Genomic DNA, 23346 nt, shown 5'->3' on the forward strand with positions numbered 1-23346 from the left:
ATACGATGACATTTTGAAAATAATTTGACACTTTTTGAGCTGTTTACGGACATGGTCAGTTTTCAATTTTTTTAGTTTTTTTTTTCTATAAATATCAATAAAGTTTTATCTGTTCGGCCAAAAAGTGTAAAAATTTAATAAAAGGCTCCCTGATATATTGTTACAATAGCAGATGAAAACTATTAAAAATACATAGGCACAATTTTTTTTTTATAAGCATTTAAAGATCAAATTTTTACAAAATTTAATAATTATTTCGTAGTTAAATTAAAAATTTATAAAATGTTCAATTTTTATATCTAAGGATTAAAAATGTAAAACAAGATTCCACCTAAGTATTAATTCTGTTACCAAAAAATCTAAAAAATACATAAGCACAATTTATTTGTATAGTCATTTTAAGCTCAAATTTGGACGAAATCACATATTAAAAAACTTGGAATAACTATTTTAGTTATTTTGTTGTGATTGTATATTATTGAAACTTCTAATGTATACTATTATATATCTATGATAGTACCACGATTTGTTGTTGATGTATAACGCGTTATAAGTACCTAATGGATATTGTGATATGATTAATTTGGAATTTATTATAGATACCTATTATTGGTCAATTTTTTAATACCATAGATAAGTATATAAGATACCTTATACCTAGACTGACATACCGTCTCCGCTCAGAATCGTTTTTCTTAAACAGTGATATTATATCATTGAATTCAAATTTAATACTATCCATTAAACAGTGACCCACTTGTAACCTACTGTACAGTAGAGCGACATCAACTTACCCACCTTTTTTAAAACGTTAGTTACTGCAGAAGTTTTTACGTACCATTAAAAGGGAAATTGTCAGTGACAAAACGACTAGGTACGATTAAAATAATTTCAATAATATTTTGAATACGAGAATACATATTATTATAATATTGTATAGTAAGTGGTCGTATTACGAGTACATAATTTTTAATATATTGTTCAAATGATTTGTCTAAAATGTCTCATTTCGAACCAGTTATGTAAAACACTTTACACTTAAGTTTAAATTGACCAGATGCAACTCTGCGCTAATTTGATTGGTAAATACGTTTTAAAAAAAAAAACCACAAGTGTTATTTTCTAATCAAATTGTTGCAGTATTATATGATTATTGTAAAATATAATAATCTTAACAAGCGATCATAAATACCGTTACAATGTTCTAATGAGTTTATTAATGTTTACGCTAAAAATAAATCCAATAAAGAATGAAAGTATATTATATTCATATATAGTGCATATGTGCATTCATAAGTGTTTCCGCATATTAAAATATGTACTTGAAATGTTTGCTGTTTATAATAAATGTCATATAATTGCAACACGACTAATAATTGCACAGCAATATTTTATGTTTTATGTTGACCAACAAAAATATAAAAATTTAATGATTTTTGTAGTGTGCAGTTTTATAGCGTGGCTCAATGTAAAATGTGCAGTCATTTAGCATAATTATAATACTTATTAGTTATTAAATATGAATTTATGATACTCCAATAACTTATAATTCTTTTTTATTGTCTGTGTGTTGACAAATTGGGTTCCACGCAGAATGTACGATATATTTTTAATTATCTATATTCTATATGTTGTAAATGCAATTTTTTATAGCACTCAGTATTGCAGGAAAAATTTTGTTTATGTAAACGCATTTGAATAATGACTAAAAATTCCTACCGAACTAATTGGTTTTATTTGCAATATAAATTAAAATAATTGACAATATACTATGGTTTGATGTGTTTAAATGTAAATTAATTGATCAAATAGTAAGCTATAATCATAAGTTAAGATGTGAAATTACATAATAATAATACGTATGATGTATATTGTTTGTTGTATTATAAGCTTATGAGATTATAATAAATTAATCAGTCAAATAGCTTAAAAAAACATAAGTACCTATATTTCAAAATATACAAATCAGTTAAATTTTACATTAGATATTTATATTTAATAAATAATATTTATTCTTTATAATTTTATCGTAAGCTTTAACGGAAATCGGCGCGCAATAATTATGCATCGGTCCCCGGTATTGCCCTGTCGGTAAACTCAGACACTGAGAGAGGAAAAAACTCGGTTCGGCCCCATTGTAATTCGACTGTTTACGATTTTAAGTAGAAAAAAACACGGTCGGTCTTAATTAGATTGTTGTCGTCCGCGCAGAACTGGTTGTATCGGAGCTACCGGTACGAAAATCGAAATCCTACTATACAATATACATATTATTTCGATACGATAATTATGACAAAATGGAAGATATTATTCTGTTTGGAAAAATATTGAATGATAAATAATAATATATAGTCATTGTGTACAATATGGTGGACAGTCTATGCTTCGGGAAAACGCAGAGGCTCGCCCTGTATAATAATATGTTGGTATTTTTTTTCATTCCATGTTCGACTTAACACGACCACTGTAACTTGGTAATAATAATAATAATAATAATACGTGGCCCGCGGATTTTTGAATATCGACTTGCGTTAACACCTCGAACCTGTTTGTAACTTCACCGTCCATCACCGAGTATAAGCTCTCTGATATTATTATGATACCTAGGTACGCGCACGAACGTTCCAACGGACTTGGTTTCGCATAAATCATCGTGTTATTATTATTATTATTATTATTATTGATAAATAGCTGACGGACATTTATGTATTCGGGTGATACGCACGCGGCACACAAGAATGTTACACGCACGAAATCAGGTGTGGCTATATATTATAATATTACGCTAGATTGTAACTAGGTATACCTATGTATTATATTATAATATTTAGTATAAAGTATAATATTATTATCATTATGTCGCTCCTATATATTATAGCCCGATATGTGTTTTTGGCGACCGGCCGCATCGTAGAATTGGCATTTGGAACTAGCGCAGTCACGCCAAAGTATATACACAGATCTGTGACTTTTTACTTCGTGGTGGGTAAGATAGCTGAAAACCTGATCATAATTCGTACAGAGATATCAAAAAAGTGTAGAGTTGCAACAGGTACCTATAGCGGGCACAAAAACGATGAACAACTAAAATCTTAATAATTATATTATTTATATTACAATTATGTAGAATATGCTTAGAACATAGGTACCTACCTATATTAAATTGTGGAGTCGTTTAATTTATGCAAAATAAATATTTTGAATTCATTTTTAGCCAAAATTCAGTTGATTGTACATCCAAATATATTAAACGAGTTCGTGATTGTATTGTGATTTGTTTTCATACATTATAGTTTTTCGCTATTTTATAGGTACCTATTCCATTGTTATATAACAGCGTGCCAGCGCGTGCTATTATTTTACATTATTTATATTCTATACACATATAATATACTAATTGAATTATTTTTTAATAACATCCTATACGGATGATTTGAATTTTAACTGTATATTAAATATGGTACCATATTAATTTATACAATTATCACTGCAGTACCTATTATATAAAACTGCTTTCAGCTCATCAGAGTCATTGTATACAAGCTCCTGGACTCTAAGCTACCAATGTTACTATTGATACAAGATATAAATTACAAATCTAAATATTGATATACTTATGTGAGTGAGGTTGTGAGGTAGTGAGCAGGTATATACCTATATTTTTAGAGTGCTTACTTATTATTAATGTATTAAGTAGGTATATAATATATATGTATGTAAATTGTAATATAACTACGTAATATTATACTGTATCATACATTTAAATATTTATTGAAATAATTATTAAGTTCGTAGAAGACTTCCCCCTACTGCGGCAGCACAGTTACTACATATTCGTAATTTTAGTATTACGTATATAGAAGTACCTACGGTACAAATTATATGGTGGAGAGGAGAGAGAATCGTATTACGTTCGTTGTGTCTCGTCTCTGTTTGAAAAACGCATTCCATTGTCCACGATAAGTATTATGAATTTATACGCACTGCTGGATAAGTTACTTACCCAACACCGAGTTTACTAATTTAACACTAATTTAGTGAATTAATTACTTGTTACATAAAGTGTAACTGCGACTTATTTCTAACGATGACAATGCTACGCTCATGATAAAGTTGTGATTTCATAAAATAATGCGTTATTTTAATTTTATACACCAAATCAAACTGGAATATAATAACATGATATAGATGATATACATAATACATGATATGTATTTAAGATATTCTGAAAAGCGAATATTATGAATGAAATTTACCGTATCACATTTCCATTCTCCACTCTGACTACATAAATTATGACATGCAAGTCTCTAATTCTATACGGAAACCGTTTCCGGACAGTGTTTACTTTAGTATAAACACTTTAGTCTCTACTGCTCTCGTATCGATTGAGAGAGTTCAACGCAGTTTCTTGCACTTTGATGCCTATTATATCCTTAAGGTTCCTTTATTCTTTTATTCCTTGCCCATACTCATGACGTGAAATTAATTTCTAAACAATATCTAGTATCTAGTGCAAGATTGATTGGCCAGCACTTGTTTCAAAAATTATTTTTAATGTAAGCCTATCCACCAAACTAGATTCACCAATATCTTCTATATTCCATAACTACCCTTTACAAGTCACTTTTACAACTCCTCGATTTATCGTGTGATACTTTAGAAAGCGCCGTGTAAAGATATAACTTTTCGTAGGTCATTCCCCTTAATGATTGTGGTGTAATTTTTTTTATTTTAAGTTGGTTATTAATTTTCAAATTGCAATGTTTATTTTAATATAATATTGTTAATTCGTTATCAATATGCTTATTTCATTGTTTATCGACTATGTATCATTTTTACCGCGCACGCTCAATTGTACGAAATCTACTGAGCCTTATATACCGCTACCTAATAACACTATAGACATTTTATTCCGAGGTCGATAAATAATTATGCAATACAGGTATACAATATACGACACCACGTCCTACTATTTACGGATCGCCTGCCCGACGTGTTTCAATACTACGGTAGCCGTACGTTCATAATGTAATAATATTATTCGCGTGTCGATCGAGTATACGATACCGCGGCGTTTTGTCGCGTGTAGGTTTTTTATTTTATTTTAATTGTTTGTGGGTACACTCCACACGTTTACACGGATACATGTAACATGTGTATAATAACTCGCCAAGAACCCGCACCTATATAATTATGTTATAATGTGCACACGAATCGATTAACTTAATCGCGATCGTCGAGGGGGGCCTCTGAACATCGATGATCGTGTCCCGTATACTTAAGTCGGATATCAAACGGTAGGTATACAAATAGGTAGTATACCTATTTAGGCACTATTTGCACTGCGGGTACATACAGACAGATTTTGATGAATCGATTATTCCAGTTTTAGATACGAGATGAAATTCGTGTAGACGCCGCTCTCGAGTATTCCACAGTAAATTATTGTTTTCTCTTTCTCTTTCGTATGAATTATCATAATATATCAGGCACCAAAAAAAAAAAAAATCATAGATTCTAAAGCTATAGTCCGATCTTAGTACCAGCCTACCTATATATTTTTATTGTGACGTACATGCATACAAATTCGAAGTACCAGTGACAAAATAAAATAATAATACATACTCCGTCGCTCAAATATTATATTATATATACCTATACCGTTTGGTATGTCTGTGCAAGATAGATTAATTTAAGGAATCAAAACAATATTATCATATTGTATATTTCCAGTATGGCTTGATTTTTAGTTGCGGATCGAGGGATCAAGATTACCAACCAGTTTAGTCATACAGCTACTGAAGTGTAACAATACACATTCTTGACTTTGAATGAGTACAAATTTGATTCTATTGTGTCTATCGAGGATACCGGTCGATGATATATTATTGCGTTTGTCTTATTATTATTGTTATATATATATATATATTATTTGATACAATCGGTAAACTGACTAGAAACTATAGTTTGTAGTTTGATCGATTCCCTTGAGATCCAACCGTTTATTTCGACTCGTTTACCAAACTTGACCGGTTATTACCAAATCTGGGAGACGCGTGCCCGCTCCATCGGCCATTAGGAATTTTTCTCGCCTAGTCCCACGTTAAGTAAAGGCATGCACTGTACTCATATAATTCACATCAATTACTTACGATTCCACAGACTCTTCATATTGACATTATAACGTTAAGAAGATTTGAAGACATGTTAGATAATAATTTAAAACACATTTCATCACTGAACAGTATCCGTGACGTATATGTAAACAGTAATTATTATACAACTCTGGATTTGATAAAATGTGATTTTACAAAAACTTTGACTACCTATACGTATTAACTATTAAGTATGATTTAAATATTTAATATTCAAATTCCTTTATTATCTTCGGTATATCAACGATTTTTTTCAATGATTTGTATTCTTTAAACGTGAAGTATATGAGAATTGTTCATGCATATTTTTACTTCTACAACCCAAAAAGATCGAACTAGATAAGTAATTAAATTATTTAAAGAAGACTAAAACCGTAGTTAGGTAGTAATAAAGGATAATTTATTATTATAACGAATAATAATTGAAGTATAGTAATGGATAACCTTACACAGTTAAAATGATAATCAATGAATCATACATCGGCAGTAGGTATAGTGTTGAAATTAAAACTATCTATATTATATAGTCTATAGTTCATTCTAATAAATAAAATTTATGTGTATGTCTGTGTGTCTAATCTTCGAAACGGCAGAACCAATTTTAACGTAATTTTCACAGGCAGGTAGAAGGCTTAGCAATGCGGGATCTTTATAAAGATACTTTTTATTCCCGAATTCAACCCTACACGTCATGCATTTTGTCCTTAAAACACGAAAATTATGTTTTTTTTATTATTACTGGTGATTTATAATAAAAGAAAAAAATAAACACTGATTATTATTTAATTGTTGATATCACAGACAAGAAAGTCTCCTTTTAAAAATATTATAGTTAGTATAGGTATCGTATCTATGCAGGTACGCATTATATTATATTACCTTTTTCACAAATCAAATAAAAACAAACATAGAAAACAAAAATAATGCAACTCCGTGCATTAACTATATAAGGTAATAGATAGCCTAAAGATGATTTCTTCCATTAATATATATTATACCGGTCGACTTTTAGTAGAACAATTAAAAACATAAATACTATTAAAAAAAATACTTCTTAAAAATATATAATAGGTACTAATATTACTCCAATGAGTAGGCGCATGACGTTCTCACGGCACATAGCAGTGTGGGCTTCGACTTGTTGGTCGAGTTTTATACGTAAAAAATACATAACACTTTACTGAGATCCGTGAGAGATCAGTAAGGAGGCAAATGAAATTCCGATCATACGTAACTATATTTTTTTGGAAAATCTCGCATACCTTCAAGTATGTGTGTGGTTCCGGGCTACTTTTGTGAGCTAATACGCCACTGAAGTTATTTACAAACGCTTTTTGGTCTCTATTGTGTACGTCGGACCGGTAAAAATGAACGGTGCCCACGATAAATATCCCAGTGGCGCTGTCCCTTGAGTCTAAATAATTCGAATTATGCACTCCAACAACAGTTTAGGAATTCTATTCTACGAAACACGATCTTTGAATTTACCAAACAACCGATATAACGTAATAATCATATTGTCGTTTAAAAAGTCCATTAGTACAATGAGTGCGTGTGTGATATTAAGAATATTTTTAATAGGTCATACGGTTATTATTTATCAAACAGCGCACTCAAAGGAAACTAATATTAATTACAATATGTCCTCTGCTGTAAAATGTAATGCCGATCTGTATCAGTAAAAAATTTTAATTTAAAGATTTTAACAGTGCATACTTATATTAAATAAACATATAATATAAATGGGTATGAATGGGTATGAAAATTATGTAGTATTATGTATTTTAATCTAAAAATTACACACTATGTAATTATATTAATTGCACTATTTTTAAATCACACTGGTTTCCAGTATACAATTATTGCAATCGAACAATATAAAAGAATTACTAATTAATATTATTTAAACATTTCACACACTATAAACTATTAGTCTAAGCATTGAGTGTTCATTTAACATTTTTAATTTGATTACTGTTGTAATTTGTAATAGTACACACTACACAGATAATTAGTGTTTAAAATTATCAACAAAATATAAAAACAAAAAACAATAATTGAAACCTCAGAACAACTGAATTTTTTTTTTATAATAAACATTAAAATGACCCACTAAAGTTATACTTACACTGTTATTTATTAAATATAAAGTATAAAAATGTGTTTATTATAATTATATATTTATGTGCATCAATTTAAATACACCAAAAGTACTACGTTAATTGTATAATCATATTATGAAAATTATAGGAGGTAGGTACAGCTTTCGTAGAAAGAGATATCAACATTTATAAAATTAGGTAAAGTACCTATCATCTATTATAAAAAATTAATTATATTGATATGATTTATACTAGAAAAAAAAATGTTCAGTAATATTTATATAATGTAGGTACCAACTACAGTAAGAAACTCTTTGACCAAAGTATCGAGATAATTTTAGATACCAATTACATACCTTTTCTCATTTCTGTCTTTGAAAGTATGCCAATACATACTATATTTATCACTTTCATGTCATTTGATTTGAAATCATAATATATTATACGATAGTTACAATTATTTTAACATAATTATAACTAGTAGTTAGGTATTCAATATTGTTAGTTGTTACTATTTTACTAAGTACCTATATTATAATAAATTAATAAAACATAAAAAATTATAAGTTGAATATTAATAATATTAAAACATAATATACATAAAAAATAATCCACTTTATCCTTAAAAGTTAATTTTATTGCATATTTTGTTAACAAGTTTGCGGAAATGGTACTTATTGTTTGTATCAATATCTTCATATTGCCAAAAATAAAAATAATATGCGTACATTGTATACGTCAGTGATATATATCACAAAACAAATGATGTATTCTAAATTTAGTGATATAAAATTACTCCATATAAATATAATACATAAGGTACTAACATCGTAAATAATAAATATTAAGCCGACCTATCTTCCAAATAATAACTTTTCTTATGGCAAAATCTTTTAACAATATATATAATATATATCTGCCAGTTAAAGAGGTACATATTATATTTTAGTGTTATATATAAACAAAAACATATGTATTAATATTTTAACCGCACGTAACATCAAATATTTTGGCATAATTTTTATTTGTAACGACTCTCTCGGCCTTTAGAAACGAGTGTTTGAAATTTTAAACAACTAATTCGGATTTTCTATTTTCAGCAGACCATTTTAGTATGCAACAAAAACAATTTTCTTTTAACTGACTATAAATCCTATAGTGACATTATTAAGTAGATAAAAGTGTATTAATAGCGGACGGCGTTTAAAATATTTATTTTAATAATGGTTATCGTTAATAAAAGTTATCATAAGATAATTTAAAATATACACGTACCTACGTCGAACACAAAGATATAGATTTTTAGTTAATTTATATCAGTTATTTATAATTGAACCAAGTCCAAGTGGTATCTGGTCTTAAGATGAACGTCCGAACGTACCTACATGAAAACGTATTCCAGATGTTCAAATACGTAAATATTACCGGCATGCTCGATATTGGAGACCTCCAAAATAAACTAAACTGGTTTGTGAAAATCTAAACAAACGTTTCAATAACTCATTCACGAATAGATGATTTGGAGTTAATGGAATTCAGAATTATTCAATTTACACTTTTAATTCAAATAAACAATATTTAAAAAAATACGTTTTCGCGGCGGTCTAGTGGCCCAGAGATAATAAGTAATAACTCGACAATAATATTATATAACAATACTTCTTCCCGACTGTTTAACATAGGTAATAAAAAGAATATACGAACTTAAAATCGAAGTGTTTAACAAGCGGTCCCACACCTTGAAATGCCCCCCCGGGACATAGTGTTTAATATACACTAAATTAAATCCAAAACGATTTTCCGATATCCTATTTCCGACACCATTTCGTGTACCTGATATGAAAATATATTATAACTATACGTTAAAAACTAAATACTATCGCTCTATACAAATGTTATAAATTATATAATAATTATTAAAACAAATTCGTCTATGATCTTTGTTGATGATTTTTTTTTATTAATTGGTGCAAAATTACATGTTGAGATATTATTCATTATAGTTTATCCACCATGTTATTAAACTGTAATAACATTAATTAGATATGATATAAGTTACTTGTACCTACAATTATAATAATTTTGATTTTAATTTTCAAAGTATTAATATTTCTAATGAACGCGGTCATCATAAATTACACGAACGACATTTTTTTTTTTTAACTTAATTTTTTTATTTCACATTCTGTTAGAATATAATATTATAATGTAATACAAACACAACATAATAAACAATACGGGAGTATGATTCCCCTTGATATAAAAAATACAAGGTTCACGAAATAAAGAATCTTTCCACGGAGATAAAATGAACGTAATAAAATAATATTGACGAGAGTGGCGCATAACCTATAGAGTTATGGCTATTTAGCTAAATCTAAGACTCAACTTCCAACTAGATTGTTGTCCATATGTTACCGATTGAAATGCATCAAATGATTATCGTTCGCATCGACGCATCCATACACAGATGTATTAAGATTAAGTACAATATTTATATCAGTGTTTTCATCTCACTATGAGAACGTACGTGTGACGTTTGTTGGGTAGTCGTCTCCAATGTCAAGCCAATGTGAAAACACCCGTACTTTTTAGGCCATAGACTACAATATACCTACTCGTAAGATTAATGTAACGTCAATAACGTTGTCATATAAAAATAATTGTTATTAAAGATTAATATTTCTAAAAACAATAGATCTATTAAATACAGGTTATTAAATCAAAACCTATATTAAGGTCATTCGATTTAAATAGTTTGAAACATTAAATTCTTTATAAACAAATTATATTGTATTATAAATAACAAATACCTACATATTCGGCATAAAGTAAAATAAATAAAAAATGAGAAAAAGTAAAATATATATTTAATATCATAGTTTTCCGAGGAAATCAGTTTATACGATTGCTGTATAGAGTTGTGAAAAATATAACAATAATTATATAATGTTAATATTACCTTATTATATTGCAAATAAATATTTAAAAAAAGTGGGTAAGTGGATGTCACTCTTCTGTACAGTAGGTTACAAGTGGGTCACTGTATACTGCTTTACTTTCGGTGGTGGATGTTTGTCCATCGTCCCTTCGGTCCTCAGACAGGATAGTGTAATTTTACTGTATTCGATAAAAAACGGTTCTGAACGGACGAGGGAATCTTTTTTATTTAATTTTATTCGTTTCAATGGTGATAAACAAAGCGTTATAAGAACAGCTTAAGAACGATTCATATAAATAGATAATTTATATAATTAAAATTTATAATTAGGAAATATGAAAATGAAAAAAAAATAAATAAAATAAAAAGCACAAAAGTCACTGAAATCTTTTGAAAATGTTACTATGTTTAGGTAAGGCTAGGTAATATAAGTAAATAACATAGCGCTTCAAATCCCCCTAACTAAAAACATGGATGTACAATTTTGAATTACATACTATCGATTCAAATGTGGATTGACATAAGTTTTATTTTTTCCATATTGGTTTTTTTATTATTACCCAGATATGTCCTTGAAAAGATTAAAAAAGATTATGTATATTAATATATTACGAGTTACTACATGTAATGGTTACAACTTACAAGAGGTCATAATACACATGTAACACGTTATTAGTGTAATGGATGTAAATAGTTAAAAATGAAATATGAATGAGAAACGAATAATAACGAGACAGTTCATTGAGGTCATAGAGCTGTAATATCTATGAGAATCAAACTAAAGAGGATTAGTGCTAAAAATATGATAACTAATCAGTCTTCCATATTGTACATATTTTTAAACCCGTTTAAAAATACATAGGGGGTACTCGGGGTTTATTTTAAAATGACAATATGCCAACAAAAAGTTTCATTTTTCAAAATAAAACTAACTTACGTTTATTCATACTAATTACGGATAATACTTTCTGCTTATAAAAAATATATGTGTACATGATGGTTTTGGACAAAATGCACACGTCTTAATATAGTAAAAAAATATTAATATATTAGTAATCACACACAACTTGTGTAGATACATGTTGAAGTTCTTTGTGTTTTCATTTATTATTGAAAAAAAAATACTAAAACATTTATCATTTAATAGTTAATATACATACCACACCTAATTTCATATTGGTTAGGTACTATAATAAAGTTCAGTGACGCATTAAAAATGTAAAATTAACTATGGAATATAACTTAAAAGTAATTTTTAAGGAAGATAAAATAGATTTTTAAAAATATAATTTATTTTAAGCTAAGTTGTAAATCATTTTCAGTTAGAATGTGATAAGTACTGGGTAGTAGTACTAGATACTAGGTAGTAGGTACCATGCATAATTTAAATTCAATATTTGATCTTTTTAAAATATATTTTTAGTATCAGTTATGGCTTATAAGAATATTAATATTGTATATGAATATGATCTATATAGTTCAATTTTGTAATGATACAATTTTAATTTACAAATACTTTTTTATTAAGTTAACTCGTATTATTTTAGAACAGTTTTAATCAATAATATTTAGCGAAAGCTATTTTTATCAACCCTCATTATTGTCTTCGATTATTTGTATGTTTTTAAAATATTGAAGTGGCTATAGTAACTACGTCATTAGTCTGAATATTTCTATTTTGCACATTGTTTTTTACTTATTATGAAGAAGGAAGTGCTATTTGTTAATTATCGGAACTAAACAGTATATTGAATTGTGCAACTGTTGATGTGAAAAAAACAGTTTTCTATGTCTACTACAACTGTTGTAAACTGGTTATAGCGTTAAGATTGTTAAGATTGGTCTACATATTATAGTATATATAGAATGAACAGCTTCTGTAATTTCGCCTTAACTGAAAATTTGTATGTTCGAAATTTTCTCATTGGTCAATGAGAATTTAAATCGTGATGCTTAAACCTGATCAGAATTATTACAACAACCAAAAAATATGGCAAATATAACTATCTAAGATAGTGTGATTTTATCAAAAAATGTGGATTATTGTAATAATAACTATAGGTACCGTCAATCACTGACATAATATAACTATTATGTTATATTCATATTTTATTTACGTTGTTGAATTGCTCAGTTTGATGTGGCATTAGCAAATTAATTTGACCAATAGATCTTAATTTTTGTTTGTATCTATATAGCATTAAAACAATTTGACCTCGACTCTATACTTTTTGCTGAAGGTTCTTGTAACTCAAATGAATGTAATATTATATACTTAGTTAAATTATAATAATAATTATAATTAGTGTCAAATTTCATTGTATTTACATTTAACATTTATACTACATAATAACTGATACATTTTTTAGAAGTCATATCCACTAGAGCTCTAATCTATTGCATAAAAAAAATTATAATAATAAACCAACGGTTGAATAAATATCGTTATAACGATTTTATAAACTTCCTCAGTAGGTACACCTTATTTTTTATTAGAATTTATTACACACACATGTGGCCACCTATAGAATGTCTAAGATTTTGATTTTTTGAATGGGGATAAAACGCGCGTAGTACCTATATATTTTTATTGCGAAATAATATTTCAAAAATGTATTCAATTTTAAACTTCAGCTGGTACCTATATAAGAAATAATTACATAATATATTTATAAATGTCTTACATTGCTATTACAATGTAGTATAAATATGTAAATATAGTGTAAATGTACACGGTAGGGTTTAATTTAAAATCACAATATTACGAGAATTATTTTATGACTAAAAATCAATTAGACAATCAATAACAACATTTATAATAAATACATATGATGTTAAAGCCGTGATAATTTTGGCTCGCTGAATACTGTGAGAAGTTTAGAATATAAACGAAATTGTTGTGGAATTCTATGAGTAAATACTAAATATGCATATTATACTTTAGTTATTAATTTAATGTTATATTTTTATATAAATTAATATTACTTATAAGCGTATTAGCCATGAACTTCATTATAATTGTAATACTATAATTATAAGTATATTATGTTAAATTATAATGATTTACAAAAGACGAATACCAAACAATTTTCATAATAAAATAATAAATTATATAGAAAAAATAATGATTTACCTACCTACGTTAAAAACTAAATACGAATGGTGTTTATCGGTTTTCTTAGCAGTGGAGTAACAATCGGGTAGTATGGTTTTTGGTTATGGTCTATAGGCTGTATTTTAAGAAATTTCATTTTTGAACACTACACCGTAAAATCACTAAAAACAATTTATTATAATATCAACTTCGAAAAGGTAACGTTCATTCATAATTATCAGTCTTGTAAAGTATTCGCATAAATGTATTCAAATAAAAGTATTTGAATACTTTTTTTGTATTCGAATGCTATTTTAAATACTTTTTTTAAGAAGTATTCGAATACGTATTCTGAATACTTTTATTTGTATTTTTTATTCATTAAAAAAATACATTTTTTCGATCCAGAAGAATAGTTTTAAATTTGTGACAAGACATATTATAAATCATGAACATTAATTTTATTCTTTAAACGAAATATAATATTGGCCCATGATATGATTATTTTTATAAACACCAATGTGTTGTATCCCGTATGGCCCGTATCGGCCAAATCATATGTGGTCAAAATGTATAAATAACTTATGATTACGTTATATGTTTAATTATTAATTAATAAATGTTAAATACCAATCATTCAAAAACTGTCAAAAACTAGTTTTGAAAAAAAGTATTCTGATAGTATTCGGATACTTTAATTCTCATTTATTCGAATACGTATTCCGAATACAAAATAAAAGTATTTTTTACTAGACTGATAATTATCAACATATAGATACTTGTGAAAATAACTACTTCTATAAAAAATACCTACTATCGAGCATTATTCAAAATCTGCACGTCATAAAATGTAATTGAGTAATTCTAAACAATATTTTATTTGCTCCTAGCGGATACATAATAATATATTAAAAATATTAAAATTAGTTAAAAATAATATTATTAATCATTTTTACATAAAATAATTGCGTACCAATTTTGTTGATTTGGACATTTTGAAACAATTAAGTGTTATTACTATTATATTACGGAATAGAAAAGAATTGTGTGTAGCCAAAATGATACTTGTATAAAATTAAAATATTAAAATCTTTTGGTCTAACGAATAGAGTTTTTTTGGTATTGGTAAGCTAGCTGGTCCCATTGATTTATTGCCAATGGTAGTTCATTCAACATTCGTTTATTAACAAATTATCTTTTCATCATCATCCGAATCTAAAGAATTCCAGAGGACAATGAACAGAAGCCGGTTCTCTTTACGTTTTCACAAAATTCAACTATCTACGTTGTATATATATTATATATGTGTGTGAAGGGAAAAATTATTCTCAACTCAACATTGGGTGACCTTGATACCCAAATTGTATTTATTTTTTTTAAATTGGACTGGAAATTTATGTTACAAATACCGAAAAATTTAAATTACGTTTATATAAAAAATACAAACATCAAGATACGTACTATATTAAATTTAGTTCTTTGTAGTAGAAAAATCGTAATTGATGTTTACATAATTATTTTTCTGACATCATACTTCAAACAAATAGTAGATCACTCGTTAATTCTATTTCTTATCAAAATACACATTTTAAAGAAGATAAAAACAATTATATAATTTATATCCAAATAATTAATAGTATTTTCTAAAGTATGTATCATTGTAGCATGTTATAAAATTATTTATGATGTAAACAAGTATATTTAGAAACAATATAGATTTTATCATTCAAAAATAATTAAGATAACATTAACAAAATAATTCAAATTTAAAATAAAACACAAGATTAAAAATAAAAACATAAAAACTATTTCAGTAAAGGGTAAGCAGGATTGGCGCCTGTCTGTAGACATACTTATATTTCAGTACAGTCGAAAATACAATTTAAGTTTAAAAGATTAGAACCAAACACCAGAATTGAATAGTTTACGTTTAACGGGTATTTCGGAGTTAAGTTTTGAGTTTAAAATTGAAAGTAACGATAAACTTTAACTTTCGAACAACGATTTTGGTTTCGTAGTGGCGTTGGAGTGTTATTTGTAAAATACGAAAAACTTCACTTTGTTCCATTTATTAAATTCAAAATCTATTTCATATAATATCTAGTTGTTTTTCTAAACACCCAGAAAGGTCAACTATGTTTAATGGAATTGAGTAATTTTATATTGGTAGGTAATAACTAAGAAATGAAATATCAATTACCTGAGAAAATGTATAAATAAATAATACTACTTATTGAAAGAAAATTATGATCAGATTTGTACAACCCCTCCCCCCCCCCAAAAAAAAAAATAAATAAATAAATAAATAAAAATTACCAAGCCATCCTTACAGGGTTAAAGAGGATAAAGTGACTCAACTATTGAAGTTGGTATAGGTACCTATAATTTTTCCGAGATAGACAAGTTAATAGGTAAACCTAACCTAATATATAAATATATATACATATATATGTATTTAAACGGTGTTTAATTGCTAAATATTTTTTAATAATTAATTAATTCAAAAAGTTCTATCACACGAATTTTGATCGACGAAGCAGATATTGTGTAGCACAATATTTAAAAAATAAAATACGAGAGTTGTGTAAGCCCCTGAAACTTTTAAGTCCTTATAATAATATATGAATATTATGGTCAATGATAAATAATTGCACTAAAAACATAAATGTTACGTAATATATTGACAATTTTGTTTGTTCTTCACAAAATAAAATCTCTTGTATTATAATTACTATAGATTGATAAAAAAAAAATATTATCCATTCTCAATATACTAATTACAACAATTTAATAAAAAAATGATTTGTAAAACTAATTATGTTGTATCCATCAAAAATCAAAAGTGATATTTCACATTTATATAAAAAATATTTGATAAATACTATATAATAATAAATGAATAATTAACAATAAATTAAAACAATACATCAATTTTGTGATTCAAGTAGTATTACATTTTTATAAACGATAATGATAACAATTTATAAAACTGTGTAAACCTACAAACTTAATGTAATATTATTAAATAAAATATATATATAGGTTTGTTTTCATAATACTAATATTAATAAATGGTCAGGATTTATTTTAAATTATAATAAACTGTTTTTAATAGGTGTTTTACAACGAAATTACTTTATAAATATAAGTAACTAGAACTCAATGCATTTTATATTAAAATGTATATAATTGTTTTTTTTTTATTTTTTATTGTGGATAAAACAGTTCATTAGATTTCCTATTTAATATACATACAGCTATGTACTATGTAGATACCTATGTACATTTACATTTTGATCGAAAGATAGTATAATATATTTTATAAATTGCATTTTTAATTTAGACATTAATTATACAATATATTTACATTTTTTTTTTCATTTTTGTTATAAGTGCGAACACGTATCATTTATATGTTATAAGTTATAACTTATAACTTATAAGCTATAATGGTGAATTTTAGTTTAAACTGATGTCATATTAAATGTTGATGTATAAAATATTATGATATACTATTGTTAAAATTGATTGATAATAGTTAATTGAATTTAATGCAATTATACTCACAAAGAAATCAAACATCGTAATAGTAATATTTTATACAATTTGTGATGATTACTTTGATTAATATTTTAATGTTACTAATGACTAATTTAGCCAAACCAACATTTTTTTAAGCACTTACTAATTGCAGATAAAATGTCTTGCACTTTTAAAAACAATTTACTTTAAAGTTCCATTTATATTAATACTGAATACATATAGGTATCACATGGTCGATGATATATTAAAAATAAACGTAAGACCTCGTGGACTTTATTTATTGACATATATAACTTTGAAAATAATTATGAAATATTTAATCCAAAAACTTCGAGTGAAGACGTAATAGTCAAGTTACAGAACAAAATGCAATATTTCTTACGTGATTGAAGAAAAACTACATTTTATCGTCTACGTTTCAAATATTCACAAATTGTGTAACTTTAAATCACTTATTAGTTTTATGCATTTAATTATAATATTAGGTACATTTATATATATCATTGTAATATGTGATGAAACCTATGACCACGTGATCAAACGGTTAATTGTGTACTATAATCTATAGTAGGTAATACTATATAATATGTATGAATTATGATACATTAATGCATTATTTAGTTTGGTAACCTATTTCCATAGTTACTATGACTACTATGCTAATAATGTTGAAATCGCCAAAATGTCTTTCTGTTTCAGAATCGTTCAATGATTTTTAGTATTTTAGTTTTATCTGCGTGAACATTGGTTAATTCCACAACAGATGTATATGTTATGAATTATAATATAAAATATCTTTGTGCCTGTACTATAATTCAAATAAGTTAAAACAAAACGTAATCGCTTTAGACATAAAAATATGTAATCGCAGTGTTTAAAAACACATTCACACACACACATATTACATGCATGCATACATCGCTTGAAACTTGTCAAATTGAAAGATATCGATCGGTACCTGAGGCGTCGGTACCGAAAACAGGAATATTCGTTTCCTTCGTGTGTGTAGGTATAATATAAAACACGTATATAATATAGCCGTATAGGCCGTGTTATTATTATTATTATAGGCCCATTAACCGTGATTATATCCGATTAATAAATAATAATCTCGGAGCGTCGTGTGACTGATAATATTATACCTATCGCAACACAACATTAAATTTGCACCTCGGCGCTGAGGCGTTTCGATAATATGGCGCGTTTAACATATTATAATATTATAATATATAGAGTAATAACAACCGATCGTTTCGTTCGATACACATATTATACATAATGCTATAGGTATTATAAATGCTTACAAGACGTATTTCGGTTAATAGGAACGTGTGGGCATTGGAGATTTAGGATTTCCAACGACGACCCGGCAGCGCGGTCGCGTTTAAATCGCGCGCATTATCTTGTCGGTGGAATAAATAAGGAATAAAAAATAGAAAAATTATTTTTTTAAAAACGTTACCACTACTCATCTTGACCGACACAGCGATATTATACGATAAAACATATAAAACGGACGTTGTGCGTATTATATAATAATTATAATATTATAAGGTAGGCGTAGGTATATCGGTAGGTAGGTATTATATTATTATTATTACTATCATTGAATAATATTATAGTAATCCTGTCTGTAGTCTTTATATATTATAGGCAATAATAACAATGTAGGACTCACCATAATCGTTCGTATCCTCGGCCGTGCTGTTCACCGTACCGTCCGGGAACACCTGCAGGTATCGGTTTTTGATGAACATCTTGATTTTCCTGGCGGTGCCTGTTATGTGCGACAAGTTGGCCGACGACCGGCCGTTCCTGGCCGCCGAGCCCGCGACCGCGGCCACCAGCGCCACGTCGTCCACCCGTTCCGCGGCCGCCGCAACGCCGTAATACGCGGCTCGGTCTCCGAGTGCAGACGTGCCCGACACCGCGCCACCGCACAACACGGCGTATAACGCCAACACGCTGACCGTCACCACAACACTCCGCCGGTGGCCGCCGCCGCTGTTGCTGCTGCTGCAGTGCGACCGTTTCACCATGACTTTAGGCCATTGCTGGGTGGTACCGGGCAGGGTACCGCCGGGTCAGGGTCCGTCGCGCCGGACGCCGGTGCCCGCTTCGCACGGCGTCCGCATACCGCCGGCGGGTACGCGGTAGTCGGGCGAGCGGTTTACGGGTGTCGACGACGAGGATAATATTACTATTATTACGTCCGCGGCGGCTGATCAAAGGCCGAAATATTGTTACGGCGTGTGTTTACCCTACGGGGTGACCCGTCCCGCCGACATAGCCGCGGACCGATCAAACAGCGATTACGCCGCGGTTTTCGTAATCCAAAAGCTCCAAAAAACAACTTTTAATAATTTTTTTTTTTTAAACCAACGGAAGAAAAATTTAAACTGGCGGAAAAACTACGTGTGAATATTAGGCATACGAATATAATAGGTACGAGGCCGGATCACGCGCGCTCGAATTTTGCAACGAATTAGAGGTCGAAACGCGCGAAAACGTAGGTAGGTAATAAAAAAAAAAAAAAAATCAGACGGATAAATTCGCGCAAAAAAAGGTCACTTGTTCGTCTCGTTTTTTCGAATAATATTAATAATATTATTTTTGTTATTATCGTTTTTACTCGAGAAACGGCCGGCCGGTCGGTCACGTCGTGTGCCGCGTCCGTCTCGCTCGCGTCGTCTTGTCGATCGGATCACTATTTATTTAATTTTTTCCTCTTTACGTCTTCTGTTCTTTCCCCTCTAATAAACTGCGCGACGTGCGGTTGGTGACTGGCCGAGAGAGTGGCGAACGCGAGGAATCACGGAATCACGGGGACCGCCAGACGGTATTCAATTTGTCGGTCAGACCATGTGACCCGGCGCGCGCGTGCGGCCCACAGATGGAGCCACTATAGCCGGTCTGGTGGTTCGCGCGCGCCGCACCGCCGTGATGCTCGATTAGTGTGAATGTGTATATTATATTATTTTGTTCTTGTTCTTGTTGTGGTTGATACGATTATCGGATTATCGTTAAGTATAATAAACTATATTGTGTTGAAATCCAATCCAAACGATCGTCATGTGTAGAGCCGTAGAGTACGGACATCGAAGCACTAAAAAGTAAAAGCTTGTAGAAACAGCATTTAAAATCAAGTAATAATAAACCTACGTATACTACCTTTAAAGCCTTTAAAACTATTATCAATTTTTTTTTCTTATAAATTATAATATATTGTTATTTAGTATTTACCAGGGGTGGACTGGGAGGTAAACAGCCCAGTATTCTATAAAAATAAACGGCTCAAACCCCTTTATGACAACTTCTTTATGAATACCTACTTTTTCGGGTATAAATTATAAATAGGCAATAGCCAATAGGTTATAATATTATGAATTTTTTAAGAATCATAAATGTATAATCCTTTTGATATTATTGATGTTTGTTTGTTATTGTTCTTATCATTTATTTCATACTCTTATTAAACCAAAATCATCTTCATCAGTTTCAGAATCGTCGTGTTATTATAGTCATTACTTCTATATAAACTGTATATAAATGTTATCTGTTCTCTTTTTCAACAAATCTACAATATTTTCATAAATATTTGCAAATGGTTCAATAATTGTAATTTAACAATAACTTTCTGGCGGTCGATGTACCAATCAAACCAGATAAAGTGTTTACACATTTTTCTAGAAAAAACTGCTTTTTTAAAATTGTTGCTTAAGGAATTATAATACACTATTGGTACAACCTACCTAATATGCTCATACAATTATTATTATTATAAATTTATGGTTCGACTATGAACTTATTGAAGAATTGTACCAACCAATAGCAGTGTCTTTTAAATTGTTTCGTATTTAAAAATAAATTTAAATAAATTTATTAGTAATATCGTAAAATGTTCAAAATTTCAAATGCCCCCGGCGGCCTGGCCCACACATATAACCATACAACATATTACGGCACACTAGCACACCTGGCCAGTCCGCCCCTGGTATTTACCTACTATACATATACTAGTAATAAAAAAAAATAATATAGGGTTATAATAATATGTACCTGCAACCTGCATGATAAAATGGCCTTTTATCTGAAGTACTACAACTTACAAGCTTGTATTTTATTAATACCTAATCGATTTTAATTTTTATTAGAAAAAATTTATCTCGTTTTAAATAATTAGTACACTTTCATTAATTAATATAGGTTAGTAATAATTAATAATAAAAGGCATTAAAAATAACAAAACCATATAGAATCCGAAATTAACTCCGAAAAAGATATATAAAATGTTGTCTATTCAACGCGATTTTGCGATGTATAAATCGCACATAATACACATGTATGCAGCATCATAGGCGCAAATAGGGGGGGGCTTTAGGGGCTAAGCCCCCCCCAAAAAATGTCCATAGCCCCTCCAAACATTTCCTACATTTTGTTTTAAGCTTATTCAATATTATCAAAATAAGGCCCTATTAGCCCTATTAGCCCCCACAAATCTCAAACGCTATTTGCGCCTATGATGCAGCTGCTAGCTGCAGCCGATAAAGATTCGTTTTGAGGAGGTAAAAAAATCCATACTCTGGTCATAAGTCATTGCGTATTAGCGTATACCTAACCACCTAGATAATAGACAATAATGTTATATTATTATGGTTGTTATCCCGGCGGAACGGCACGCGCGCGCGGTCAACGTTTAGTTACGCGTTGTTGTGCCGGAATGGCGTGTTGTTATTTGTTATAATATAATATAGCACTGTCCGTTTCGTTTGGACCTCGTACACGATACTTTTCATTGTTGTTGTCGCTATTTTAGCAATCGTCGGACCGAGAATAACACTGACGCCCGGTTATGACAAAACTAAAACTCGAAAGTGTTCGTTATTGTCGTATACTCGTACCAGTTGTACCTATAAGAATAGTTGAATACATTTTAAGCTATATAGTTTAGTCACCTATTTTAATAAGCGCTTACCTACCTATAAGTACTTATTGGAAAATTTTTGCCACGATATGTGTACTGTTATTAATGCGTAATGTGTATTTTTTCATTTTTGTGTATAGCCGTATGGGTATTTTTTTATCCGGAAAATTTATAATTTTTTCATCCATGTAAATCTATAGTAGGTTAGTAGGTACTTTTTATTTAAAAAATATAAACTTCTTTGATAGGTAGGTTGTAGGTAGATGGGTATTAATTGTTTATTCCGATAAAATTAATAACGAGTTAACTTGGCGTTATTGGACAATGGTGATCGGTATCGTATTGCATACGCAAGTCATAATATTATTCAATTAGAATGCTAAGAATCTATAAGAATGAAAGAATTACAACTTTAGAGGTTCATCATATTGTAATTCACCATTTTATTTACTCAAAAATCAAAACAAATATTTATATAGGTAAATTAATTATATAAATAATAATAACAAATATAAAGAAGAAGATAAACCATAAACATATTGTGTTTATTAAGATCAAATAAAACGATTGCAAAATAAATAATA

General features: G+C 29.0%; 1 protein-coding gene across 1 annotated transcript in view; it reads right to left on the reverse strand.

The window, feature by feature from the left end:
• Positions 1-20656, reverse strand: part of LOC100572243 — a 76677-nt gene extending 56021 nt beyond the window's left edge. The window contains exon 1 of the mRNA XM_003243308.4: positions 19517-20656. Coding sequence (XP_003243356.1) covers positions 19517-19877 — 361 coding nt within the window. The 5' untranslated portion in view covers positions 19878-20656. The remainder of the gene's footprint in view (positions 1-19516) is intronic.
• Positions 20657-23346: the final 2690 nt, after the last annotated feature.

This window comes from Acyrthosiphon pisum, chromosome A2 (assembly GCF_005508785.2).
Source record: "Acyrthosiphon pisum isolate AL4f chromosome A2, pea_aphid_22Mar2018_4r6ur, whole genome shotgun sequence".
Lineage (NCBI taxonomy): Eukaryota > Metazoa > Arthropoda > Insecta > Hemiptera > Aphididae > Acyrthosiphon > Acyrthosiphon pisum.